Here is a 13,915-nt window from a genome sequence, read left to right on the forward strand (position 1 = left end):
CAGATGCGGACCCATTTATACGATCGTGTGAATGAGTCACAGAAAATAATGCACTATAATAATAGATGCAAGCATAACATATGGACTAAGCCCTCACTCTACTGATAAAATCTGAGACACTCGGTCAATACATTTTGATCAAAACACATCTGTGCCCACCTACCAAGCAACAAGGTGGTCTCGGTTCAGGTGGGTCCTACTCTAAACCTGCCTATGCCGTTATGCATCTATGTTCAGGAGCGCAGACGCCGCACATATGGTGCGTTTCTCCTGGTTACCTCCATGTGCAGCAGCAACCGGTGGGAGGAGCAGCGCACACACCTATATGTACCACCAGTGATGGTCAGTTCGCAGTGTTCGCCAGCGAACACATGCGGGCTGCCATCTTTAGTAAGGTAGACTCACCCGTTCGGCGATGCACAGGTAAGCCCTTACCTGTGCCGCAAGCCAGTCTGAAATCAAGTGCGGTCACCGGGAGCAGGTAGTTCCAAGAACAGCTGCCGGGGGGCTTCATCGGGCTGTTCTCGGAACCGCCTGCTCCCGGTGACCGCATTTCATTTCAGACTGGCACAGGTAAGGGCTTACCTGTGCATCGCCGGACGGGTGAGTCTACCTTACTAAAGATGGCAGCCCGCATGTGTTCGCTGGCGAACCGACCATCACTGTGTACCACCTTCATCAGAACATAACTGTATGACTTGTATCTCCCTGCTGCCGCTGTTCCCTCAAAATAAAGACTTTTATAATATGCTAATGAGCCTCTTGGTGCTAGTGGGGCGTTTCCGCAGCACCTAGAGGCTCCGTCCTCTCACCCTTTGGCACGCCCATGTCCAGTTGATTGACATCCTAGTTCTCCTCTGTGCCCGTAAAATCCTGCGCGGTCCCGTTTAGTATTCGGCGCAGTGAATGAAGGATGCTCTCCTGCTGCTGGCTTCACTCACTGCGCCAAATACTAAACAGTACGGCGCAGACGCAGGATTTTACGGGCACAGAGGAGAACTAGGACGTCAATAAACTGTACATGGGCGTGCCAAAGGGTGAGAAGACGGAGCCTCTAGGTGCTGCGGAAATGCCCCACTAGCACCTAGAGTTGCATTAGCATATTATAAAAGTCTTTATTTTGAGGGAACGGCGACAGCAGGGAGATACAAGTCATACAGTTATGTTCTGCGGACTTAGCACATCGGTCATGTCAGCCAGATACGTAATGATTTTTCTGATGACAGAAACCCTGTAAGGTTGGCTATTAACATATTATATTAGTTTGTTTTCTGCATGCTAGTTTTATGGCTGTGCACCTGCGGCTATGTAGCACGTTATATTAGTACTATTCATTACCACAGAGGACCCGGATGTAGACATTCCCTGGCTGTTCTGACTGTAGCATGTCACGTGACCTCTCAAGGTCCTTACAGCGCATGGAGCTAACACACTGCTGGTTTTGCTGAGGCCCACGCTGGGTTATAGGGAGTCTCTGCTCTCACATAATTGGAAGCTTCAGCGCCACCCACGACTGCCCTTTAGCACTTCCGACGTCATGTCCTGCAACAACAGGAAATTAGGAAGACGCCATCTTAACTGTGGGGCAAAAAAATAAAATAAATCCCTTTCTCCCCTTGCCAAACACTTTAATACCAGTTATGGCAGATGGCTCTTGTCAGGCTGAGACACGGACATCTTTCCTTGTCAATTCTTGCAGGTACAGTCGTTATTGAACGCTGCAAAGGGCCGAACCAGCAGTGACCTTCTCTGCTCGCCCCCTGGTGGTGGCTTTGGTGTAATGCGACAACAGGCAGTGATTAGAGCAGCGGGTCTGATAGTTGCAGGTGTAAGTAGTGCAGTGTGTGGAGGTAAGTGCTGGCCCACAGGAGCACCCTAGAGATAATGCAGACCTCCTCAGTGCCCTGGTGTTACCAGAGTAGATAGTGAGTAGGGAAGAGTTAATATTACTGTTATTTGCATATATGTATGCTTATCCAGCCTCTCTATACAGTATTGTGGGTGCATTATCGCACTATTACACACACCTGGAGCTGACAGCCATGAAGAATCTGTTATTAGCTCAGGGGAAGATGGAGAATGTTTATAACTTGCAGAGTTGTGTAAGAGCGCGTTCACCTGTAGCACGTCAATCGCCTGCGCTCCAGTTTTACTGATTTGGGTGGTACACCACAGGTTGGCTCTGTCCGCTATGCCCACATGGAGCCCTAGCATTTTCTTCACTGTAGTCTATGACCTGAGGGGCTCTATGGTGGAGTCCTACCTCACGGCTGCGGAAAAATGTAAAGGGGGCAACACAAGTGCGGCAGGTAGCCTGTTACAGCAGCTTTCCTTTACGTTAAAGAGAACCGGTCACCTCTCCTGACATGTCTGTTTTAGTAACTACCATATTTATCGCTCTATAAGACACACCTAGGTTTTAGAGAAGTGCAACGAGAAAAAAATACTTTTCCTTAGACCTCAGTTCAGACCCCCATGTGAATGACCCCCAATCAGACTTCAGATAAAAGCCCCAATATAAATAAGACCCGCCCCCATACCACAGCTCAGCCCAATGCCTCATATCACATAAAGTAAAAAATCAACTCTCCCAGTATTAGTATTCATCCCATAAAACGCAGTGACATGAAAAAAAGTGCGTCTTATGGTGCGAAAAATACGGTACTTGCATTCCCCATGTAATAAAAATTCTGGAGCATCTATTTCTGTGACTCTGTGCTGTACCATTCCTTTATTATTCCTGCTAGAAGTTTACAAATAAAACAGTCTGTTTTACTGCTGGGTGTTACCAATAGATGTGTCTGTCTGATGTTCTGCTGGTGTCAGACTGTGCAGGGACGGCACTGCATTATTCCTGCACCAAGCAGCTGACGTCGAAGGGGTCGCACGTTTGGGGGTATTCCCATCACAATGATCTGTTAATGATTTGACAGTGATCATTTTTGTAAATACGTTTTATTACCCAATTTCCACCCTTTTTGAGAAAATAAGTCCCCTCTTACCTGATTGTTGTCTTTCGTCTCCCCTGGTTACGGCCACCTCTCGCCTGTCGAATCCGGCCAGGCCATGCTTGCGCAGAAGACTGGAGTTTTTCTCCCGGCAGGGCCGTGCAATGTCCTGCACGCCGCCGCGCATGCGCCATGATGACTTCTTCCTGGCCAGTATTGTGCAGAGCCGCGCACGCCGGCTCTGTACTATACAGGCCAGGAATAAGTCACCATGGCGTGTGCGTTCAGGACATTGCATGGCCCGGCCGGGAGAAAAACTTCAGTCTTCTGCGCAAGCGCGGCCCAGCCGGGAAAGGATGTCAATCAAGCCCAGCCGAATCCAGAAAGTGAACGTCTCGCTGGACGCAGGTAAGTATGAAAACTGATAATGGGAATACCTCTTTAATGGTGGATGATGCCTTTATAGTTGAAATTGGCACGTGCTTCTGTCTTCCCAGGACAGCACCCAAATACTGGGTTGTTCCTGCTGGAATGGTTGGCAGGCATGGTCTGAATGACTGTGGTACTGTGGCTGGCATTAATTAAAGGCAGTGTCACCACAAAGACGCAGAGCGGTCTGCAGGTGGCATGTAATGGAGCAGCTGAGCAGATATATAGTTTTGTGAGAAAAGATTCACTAAAACGCTGCTATTTCTGAACCTAAAGGGGGTAAAGATAATGATGACCTGTCATCAGGAGTCCTGGCACCCCCACCGATCAGCTGTTTCACGGAGGTGCCACGCTACCTGGAGCTCTGGTGAGCAACCTGGAGCTCTGGTGGGAAGACAGAAGCACGTGCCAATTTCAACTATAAAGGCATCCCCAACAGCTTTCCAAGTAGAGCATCGTACATTGTATAGCAGCTCTGCTTGCTGTTGCCGCCCAGGCCCATTCACTTCAATGGCGTAGAGCTGCACCTAGGCCGTGTGACCAATGTACGGAGACGTCACGTGGCCTAGGAAGAGGCCGCGGCGCTCACAGAACGCCAGCCTCTTCTAACAGCTGATCGGCGGGGGTCCTGGGTGTCTGACCCTCACTGGTCTGATATTGATGACCTATCCCGAAGACAGGTCATTAGCACAATTAGTAACCCCTTTAAGTCCACGGCGTGTACAGCTATCAGTGACTGACCGCTATCTCTGTATACACACTTAAGGCCTAGTTTACACCTTACTGTTTTGGTCAGTGATTGTGAGCCAAAACCAGGAGTGGAGGCTACACAGAGATTTGCTCCTATTCTGTGTTTTTGACCAGTACCTGGTTTTGGTTCACAATCATTGATGGAACACTGACGGTGTGAACCAGGCTTTGACACAGTCAGTGTTTGTTCAGTATTTTATCAGTGATTTCCATCAGTGATTGTAAACTAAAACCTGGAGATGAGGCTGCACAGAGATGAGGTATAATGGCAAGAATTGCACCTGTTCGTGTTTTTGACCCGCACCTGGTTTTAGCTTACAATCGCTGGTGGAAATCACTGATCAAACACTGACTGTGTGAACGTGGCCTTAGGCCGGGTTTAAATGTGATTGAAAATCCAGCGCAAAAATCATTTTTTTTATTTTTTTTATACGCAGCGTGTGGATGAGTATTCAGAAATTCTTATCCACTTTTCTGGTACTGTACAGCGCTGTAGTTTGCCGCGCGCAAATCCTCAGCTAATCAGTCACGTGTGATCATGGCCTTACACAGAGAATGCTGCCAGTCATTGGTAACACCTTCCCCGTGTACTGCTGAGATCAGAAATAGCAGTCTGCTCAGCTCCTCCTGCTCTATAACATGCTGCCTGCAGATTGCACTGCATTTTGTGGTGACAGGTCCTCTTTAAGGCCCCTTGCAAACGAGCGTGTCCGGATGCATTGCGTCTGCAATCAGGGAAAATCATGCAAGTAGGTACGCAATTGCAGTTAGTATTGACTGCTATTGTGTTCTGATGTTCAGTTTTTATCATGCGGGTGAAATGTGTTTTGCACGCGCGTGATAAAAAACTGACTGTGGTATCCAGACCTGAACCCGAACTTCTTCACTGAAATTTCGGGTTTGGGTTAGGTGTTCTATATATTTTATTATTTTCCCTTATAACATGGTTATAAGGGAAAATAATAGCATTCTTAATACAGAATGCTTACTAAAATGTGCCTTGAGGGGTTAAAAAAATAAATAAAAAATTCACTCACCTTAAGGCACATTTTAGTAAGTATTAAGAATGCTATTATTTTCCCTTATAAATAATACAATTAAATTGACTTTTATCAATTTACTTACATCATCTCCTACGGTATCAACCGTGCGTGAAAATCGCACCGCATCTGCACTTGCTTGCGGATGCTTGCAATTTTCACGCAGACCCATTCTTTTCTATAGGGCCTGCGATGCGTGAAAAACACAGAATATAGAACATGCTGCGATTTTCATGCAACGCACAAGTGATGAAAATCACTGCTCATCTGCAGAGCCCCATTGAAGTGAATGGGTCTGGATTTAGTGCGGGTGCAATGCGTTCACCTCACACATTGCACCCGCACGGAATTCTCGCCCGTGTGAAAGGGGCCTAAGGCTGCATTCACTCAGTGGTGCACATTTACTAAGAGCGGCTTTTTAATTCAGTCTTATCCCCCCCCCCCTCTGCACTGCCGTAGTAGGTGTCATGCGCCTGGTCATAAATTAGGTGCATCTATGGCAGTATACACGCCGGCTGAAAAAACTACGACAGCACACTGGGACCATCAGGCCCTGCTGCCTCCAGTGAGGCGTGAGTGTCTCCGTGTCTGCAAGTGGCGAGAGGACTATTCTCTTTTGTCGTGGTGCTCATTATATACAGTGCCATGCAAATGTTTGGGCACCCCTGGTCACAATTACTGTTATTGTGAACAGTTAAGCAAGTTGAAGATGAAGTGATATCCAAAAGGCATAAAGTTAACGATGACACGTTCCATTTGTATTTTAAGCAAAAGCATTTTGAATGGGGAGAGCGCTCCTGCTGCCCATTCATTAATTTCACAGCCCGTGCTCCATACACTGCTGAGCTGTCCGCGGTGTACGGAGAACAGAGTTTTAAGCGCACAGTGAATGGAGCACTTTAGGGAGGAAAAAGTGTCATAGAAAATGTATTAATAAAGTATATTACAAATAGGTTTATTAGGGCATTAGGGACATCATATGAAAAGTTCATATAAAGGTTTAATTGTTCACAGTAACAGTAATTGTGACCAGGTGTGCCCAAACATTTGCATGGCGCTGTATATGGGGGCACAAAAGGGGCTGTAATAAAAATATATATAATACTTTTTCTTGCAATAAATATGTGAACCCTTTGGAATGATATGGAGTTCTGCACAAATTGGTCATAAAATGTGATCTGATCTTCATCTAAGGGCTCTTTCACACTTGCGTTCTTGTCTTCCGGCATAGAGTTCCGTCGTCGGGGCTCTATGCCGGAAGAATCCTGATCAGGATTATCCTAATGCATTCTGAATGGAGAGAAATCCGTTCAGGATGCATCAGGATGTCTTCAGTTCCGGAATGGAACGTTTTTTGGCCGGAGAAAATACCGCAGCATGCTGCGCTTTTTGCTCCGGCCAAAAATCCTGAAGACTTGCCGCAAGGCCGGATCCGGAATTAATGCCCATTGAAAGGCATTGATCCGGTTCCGGCCTTAAGCTAAACGTCGTTTCGGCGCATTGCCGGATCCGACGTTTAGCTTTTTCTCAATGGCTGCCGGGACGCTAAAGTCCTGGCAGCCATGGTAAAGTGGAGCGGGGGAGCAGCATTATAATCTTCCAGAGCTGGAGTGATCTCTTTGTGGGGGTGTTACGCCTACAAGGGCTGGACTGGACTCTTCAACATGGGGAATTGTGTTTTAATCAACACCTTGTACAGTCCTATTAGATGATCTATTTCACCCAATGAAGCTCCGCAAAAAGAGAATGTGTAATGTTTTCAGAGAAGTCCTCATTGCCATATTGGCCTAGATGAATCGCTTGACATTCTCTGCAGGTATAAGAATGGAGTGTCTGGTATTATGCTCTGTATGTTCCTGGTATTTAGAGAAATCTGTGTTTTGTTTGTCCCTAGCAGATTTATCGCCCAGTCCTCATTTTCTGATTGCAGGGTTGCCGCATAAAGGATGGAAGATAGCATCGACACTATTTTGTTACATAAATCAACCAAATTCCTTTTTAATGAAGAATCTCACTCGCAAGCACCATGGGCTATAGCCGGCGGGACCGCCACCATGTATGCTCTGTGGAGCCTGTTTGTTTTACCAGGTTTCCGCCAAGTTCCCTGGAAGCTTAAGGTGGGCATGATCTGGAGGCTGCAGTTATATGGGGTGTCTCCGAACAGTTTCCATAATGCAGATTGAAATTTACTACATTAACTGGTTCCTGAGCAGCGACAAAATGTATATAACTTGATCAGATGCTAGTTATCATTGTAATTTAGTGGGGGCTCCTAAAGGATCAGCAGCAGGACTAGGGCTGTATTACACAGTTCTGCACCTGGTGGGATCGGTGGTGAGTGGTACCACCTTGGTAGCAATGAAAATGTCAACTCATTTCACAAAAAAAGACGAGCCTTTGCACAACTCCGTCGACAGAAAAATAAAAAAAGTTATGGTGACAAACAGAACACATGATTTTGTTTTTCATATGCAAAAGTAGGAAACAAACTACCGTATATACATTTGCAGTTATGTTTGTTTTCTTAATACATTATATGTCCTCTAATATAGTAGGAAATTGCCCCATAAAAAAAGCCCTTGTATAACATAGTACATAAGGCCAAAAAAAGACATCTGTCCATCCAGTTCGGCCTGTCATCCTGCAAGTTGATCCAGAGGAAGGCAAAAAAAAACCCTGTGAGGTAGAAGCCAATTTTCCTCACTTTAGGGGAATAAAAATTCCTTCCCGACTCCAATCAGAATAACTCCCTGGATCAATGACCCCTCTCTAATAGCTATAGCCTGTAATATTATTACACTCCAGAAATAAATCCAGTATAAATTAGAATAAATGGCCCTTCAAATGTGAAGATGAAAAAATGAAAACAAACCTGGGTCTATAGATTATTTTTGCCCCCTCTACCCCAACAGACCTGTGAAGAGAAGTATACCTACCTGCCACCCATTTCTGGCTCCATAGGTCCCAACCTGTCTTCACAGCACTTCTGGTCGCCTGATATAAACTTATTCTAGGGATGGGATTGTGAGCCCTGCTGCAGCCAATGACTGGCCTTAGCATTTACGTGTCCTCAAGCAGCATGTGACCCAGCAGCGACCCCCATCCATAGAGGAAGTTTACATGCAGGTACCAGAAGTGCTTTGAAGACATGTCAGGGACCTATGGAGCCGGAACATAGTGACGGGGAGCAGGTAAGTGTACTTCTATTCACAGGTCTGGTGCGGGCACAGTTTAGTGACCACCCATACACCTTTTTACGGCGGTCATTAAGGGGCTTTAGCCTGGGACGCCGGTCTAAGCGATGCACGGGTCCCCGGCTCTCACATGACAGCTACGCTCCTGCTCTAACAGCCCAGACCGGCAGGAGTGCCAATCCGAGCTGTTTAGCCTTTTACTTTTACATGCTGCAGGCATGTGACAGAGGGAGTGGACTCCCTCTGTCTTCCATCGGCACCCTGCAAATGCGTTCGTGGGTTGCTGAAGTGTGTAAAGGCTGTCTGGGTTCTGATAAAGGCCCCAAACCAGCCTTGAGTAGTTTCCAGTGGCGCAGCCTGCTGGTCAATGTCAGTATAGCATTGCTATTAAAATGCAATACACCGTAGGGATACTGCATTGTGGGGCTATTAAGTGGTAAAGAAACAAAAAGTAAAAAAAAACAAAAAAAACATGTATTAATTAAAATAATTACATTTCACCTCTTCTTTGAAACATTATATTACACTTCACCTCTGCGTGGAAAAACAAAAATATAGCCTTTAGAGTGAAACAACATACAAACAGAAGGCAGGTATCTACTTCTGAGGACAAATTGGGCATTTTTAGGCAAAAAAACGCATATATGACCTAATTCACACTTATGCGTTTTTGATGCGTTTTTTCTGAAAACGATTGCTAGACCTTGCAGTCTTCTCCTATATCTATCTATTTTTAACAACTTTTAAGTGTTCTTAATATGAGTATTCAAATGTATGGGGTTATTTATGGTTGTATCTTATAAGATACATGTATGACAATTTAAATTCAGTCCAGAGATTATCCAATGCACAAAATAATGTGGGATTGTGGGTAACGATATCCCATTTATAAAGAGTGAGGATCCGCTCACTCAGTTGGCCACTGAAGAAGGGGTGTTAGACCCTGAAACGCGTCTGGCATACAGAGTGAGCGTGGACAAAGAAAAAGGAAGCCTGGAACCAAAAGAAATAAGAAATAAAGTAAGAAAACCTGCTTGAATCCAAAAGCTGGAAGAGCAGTCGCCAAACAGTGACGTCATTAAAGCGTCTACTCGGTCCCCCGGACAACCAGGTTACGTGGGACGCCACGTGCGGCCAGCACATCACGTAGCACGCTGTGAGTGCACGGCCGCCTGGATACAACGCTGCGGAGAGCAGTGAAGAGGGGTAAGACCGCGCTCGTTTGCGAGCATTACAGAATCTATGAAGCAATCATATAAGTTATATATAATCAATTGCACTGTGGAGTGAACACTTTGGATTTAGCTGACACTTGGTACCAGTTGTGTCTCTTGCACGCTACGGAATCCAGCGCAGCATAAACATTGTGCACTGTGGTTTCGGTATACGAGCAGTATCCACGTATATTTATAGGACATTGCTGGCACGCTGTTGTATACACAGAATTTGGGGACTTTAATACACCCATAAGAATTCCTCCCTATTGTAGTTTCACATCATTTGCATAGGTATATGTGGGTCTACATGTATGTTTTTATATATTTTTTAGGGGTTTGTTTTTAGACTAAGTCCATTATTCGTTACTATCTTGTGTTTCCCTTCTGAGTGTGCCCCTTCATATTGCTTACACCTCCTCTTGTTTTCTGAGGTCCTGAGGGTGGGACCTGTGGGTGAGCACCCTATCCATACGGTGAGGGGGTGAGCCGCTGTATTCTTGCAAGTCTTTTATTAATTAAAAAATTACAGTTACCACTTTTTTTTTTTTCCATAGAAAATACGTTTTTCAATGAGAGAAAAAAAAAAAAACATGTGTTTAATTTCACTGTGTCCCTAACAACCACCCTACATAAATATCATGTAAATTATCCCCTACAGTGAACGCCATAAAAAAAAAAAACAGAATTGCTAATTTATTCTTAGGCTACTTTCACACCTGCGTTCGGTGCGGATCCGTCTTGTATCTGCATAGATGGATCCGCACCGATAATGCAAACACTTGTATCTGTTTATAACGGATCTGTTTGCATTTTTCATTTAAAAAAAAGTGTAAGTCAAAACGGATCCGTCTTGACTTGCATTGAAAGTCAATGGCGGATGGATCCGTTTTCAATTGCACCATATTGTGTCAGGCGGACACCAAAACCCTGCAAGCTGCGTTTTACTGTTCGCCTCAAAAGCGGAATGGAGACCAAATGCAGCCAAATTGATGCATTCTGAACGGATCCTTATCCATTCAAAATGCATTGGGGCTAAACTGATCCGTTTTGTGCCGCTTGTGAGAGCCCTGAAACGGTGGACCCAGAAACGCCAGTGTGAAAGTAGCCTTAGTTGCCACTGAAAAACTTAATAACAAGTGATCAAAAAGCGTCATGTACTCCAAAAAGATACCAATGAAAACTACAAGTTATCCCGCAAAAATCAAGCCCTCACACACCTCCATAAAAAAAATTTGTAAAAAAAGTTATGGGTCTTGGGAAGCGGCGATGCAAAAAGATTTTTTTTCCTTTAAAAAGTGGAGTTTTATTGCACAAAAGTAATAAAATGTAAAAAAAAAAAACCTATGTATTTGGTATTGCTGTAATCTGATTGACCCACAGAATAAAGTTATGAATGTTTATTATACTGAAAAATGAACGCCGCAAAATTTATAATGTAAAAACGCTGTGGCAGTATTGCTGTTTTTCCCATCTCCCTCCCAGAAAGAGTTAATAAAAGTTAATCAGAAAGTTGTGTAGCCCTAAAATGGCGCCATTAAAAAATACAACTTATCCCGCAAAAACGAAGCTCTCGTACAGCTATACAGATGGAGAAATAAAAAAGTTATAGCTCTTGGAGGGCAACGATTAAAAATGGAAGAAAAATGCTTTGTCAGTAAGGCCGAAAACGGGCTGGTCAAAAAGGGGTTAAAAAAAATAGTGAACATTGGACAACTTCTTTAAAATAAGTCTCTTAAAGGAAACCTGTCATATTGAACATGGTGTCTCAGCTGCAGGCAGCATGTTTATAGAGCAAATTGATTTATACCGTATTTTTCACTTCATAAGACGTATCTGGGTGTTAGAAAGGGAAAGTTAAAAAACAAACATTTTTTTTCATCAGACCTCAGATCAGACCCCCCATATCAGGACCTAAGATCAGACTCCCACCAAAGCTAAAATAAATAAATTAACTTGGCTCCCCTGCTCCGACGCTCCCTGAAGGTCTGGCAGTCTCTCCTTCAGCCACGCTCCCTGGTCTTCTCCAGGCCCAAGCAGCACTATGTCCTGACTGCATACAGCGTCAGGTCATAGTGCGCATGCTACATCCCGATGCTGTACGCAGTCAGGACAGTGCAGCGCGGTGCCCTGTGGAAGACCAGGGAGTGGTGAGTACATCGCTACAGTCACCACTCTCTGTGTTCACTTTATAAGATGCTCTAACATCTTTTCCCTCAATTTTGGGGGGAAAAAGTGCATCGTAAAGCGAAAAATTTTAGTTTTATGGGAATTTTTTATTTTATTTTATATGTTTACATCCCTGCTCTGTCTATGCTTAGGAGTCCAGTAGGCAAAGCTCAACATAGAGAATAGTAATGAGCGAATCGACTTCGGATGAAACATCCGAAGTCGATTCGCATAAAACTACGTTAAAATAAAAGTTCGGGAATTTTTTTTTTTACAGTAGAAATTAATTTATGAAGTTATTACGCAAAGTCCTACAAGACTTCACAAAGTAATAACTTTGGCTCATAGGAGCCAATACATTCTAATACTGTATGGAGCGCGTGCTCTGTAGAGTATTCTAACGAAGTTTTATGCAAATCGACTTTGGATGTTTAATCCAAAGTCGATTCGCTCATCCCTAATAGAGAATGTTGACAATCACTGGTAGGACCGCCCACTGGACGCTTAACCCCTTTATTACTGAGCCACTTTTTACCTTGAATCCCAGGCCGATTTTTGCAAATCTGACCTGTGACACTTTATGTGGCAATAACTTTAAAACGCTTTTACTTATCCAGGCCATTCTGAGATTGATTTCTCGTCACATTTTGTACTTCATGACAGTGGTAAAATTGAGTAAAAAAATGTAATTTACCAAAAATGTGTAAAAATTTGCAAATTTCAATTTCTCTACTTTTATAATGGATAGTAATAATCCAAATATAGTTATTACTTTGCATTCCCCATATGTCTACTTATGTTTGGATCATTTTGAAAATGACATTTTATTTTTGGGGGACGTTAGAAAGTTTAGAAGCAAATCTTAAAATTTTTAAGAACATTTCCAAACCCCAATTTTTCCAGGACCAGTTCAGTTATGAAGTCACTTTCTGGGGCTTACATATTAGAAACCACCCATTTTAGAAACTACACCCCTTAAGCTATTCAAAACTGATTTTACAAACTTTGCTAACCCTTTAGGTACCCCACGAGAATTAAATGTGAATGAAATTTGAAAATTTAATCTTTTTTTTTTTTTTTTTTTTTTTTTTTTTTTTCTGCAACACATCAAGAGTTAACAGCCAAACAAAACCCTACATCTATTACCCTGAATCTGGATTTTACAGAAACACCCCATGTGTGCTCAAAAACTGATGTATGGGCACACAGCAGGCTTCAGAGTTGAAGGAGCACCATATGGCTTTTGGAGAGCGGATTTAACTGGAATCGTAATTGGGAGCTATGTCGCATATGAAGACACCCTGAGGCGGCCCTACAGTGGAAACCCCAAAAAAGTGACCCGATTCTGGAAACTATACCCCTCAAGGAAATGAAAAATTACTATATTTTTTTTTTCCTCGGAAAAAGTTGCTTTACACCTACATTTTTCTCTTTCACAAAGGGTAACAGGACAAAATGCACCCCACATTTTGTTCCCCATTCCTCCCCCGAATACGCCATCAGCCCATATGTGCTCAAAAAATGGTGTATGGGCGCACAGCAGGGCTCTAGAATCAAACAACTAAATATGGATTTTGCTGACCTGAATTGGCAAACCTTTATTTTGGGTGCCATTTCGCATTCAATAAATTCCTGAGATCCCCAGAAATGGAAAAACCCCAAGAAGTGACCCCATTTCGGAAAGAGCACCTCCTGTATGAACATTTTAATTGGTGGAAAGGGCACTTTTCAGCAAACAGTTGACTCACAGAAGTCAGAAATACTACAGAAAGCATTTCAAAGCATTTTTTTTTTCATTTGTAAAAATGAAAAATTACTAGCAGACCCCAATTTTTCACTTTCACAAGGGGTTAAAGGAGATAATGCACCCCAGTATATGTTCCCCATTTTCTCCCCATTTTTCAAACACGCCGTATGTGTAGCCTGTTGTATTGGCGCACAGCAGGTCTCTAGAGGCAAAGTGCAAAAAATTGGTTTTTTGAATTGGCTGACATGTATTTTAGGTGCCATGTCGCCTTAAATACATTTCCTGAGGTCCCCAGAAATGAAAAACCCTAAGAAGTGACCCCATTTCGGAAAGAGCACCCCCGTACGAACATTTGAAGTGGTGGAAAGGGCACTTTTGACCTAACGGGTGTTTCACAGAAATGAATATGTAGTGGTTGGTGAAA

At 43.8% G+C, this 13,915-nt stretch overlaps 1 protein-coding gene across 5 annotated transcripts in view; it reads left to right on the forward strand.

Moving 5' to 3' along the window:
• The first annotated feature begins 1,782 nt into the window (after positions 1-1,782).
• The window catches only part of LOC122924767 (adenine nucleotide translocase lysine N-methyltransferase-like), a 59,009-nt gene continuing 46,876 nt past the window's right edge, over positions 1,783-13,915 (forward strand). For all 5 annotated transcript variants that reach the window (XR_006387431.1, XR_006387432.1, XM_044276182.1 and 2 more), the window contains exons 1-2: positions 1,783-1,850; positions 7,098-7,284. Coding sequence is in view for 3 of the 5 variants with exons in the window: in XM_044276182.1 (XP_044132117.1) it covers positions 7,114-7,284 (171 nt within the window). In the remaining 2 variants the exon portion in view is untranslated. The remainder of the gene's footprint in view (positions 1,851-7,097; positions 7,285-13,915) is intronic.

The sequence above is a fragment of the Bufo gargarizans genome, chromosome 1 (assembly GCF_014858855.1).
Source record: "Bufo gargarizans isolate SCDJY-AF-19 chromosome 1, ASM1485885v1, whole genome shotgun sequence".
Classification (NCBI taxonomy): Eukaryota; Metazoa; Chordata; class Amphibia; order Anura; family Bufonidae; genus Bufo; species Bufo gargarizans.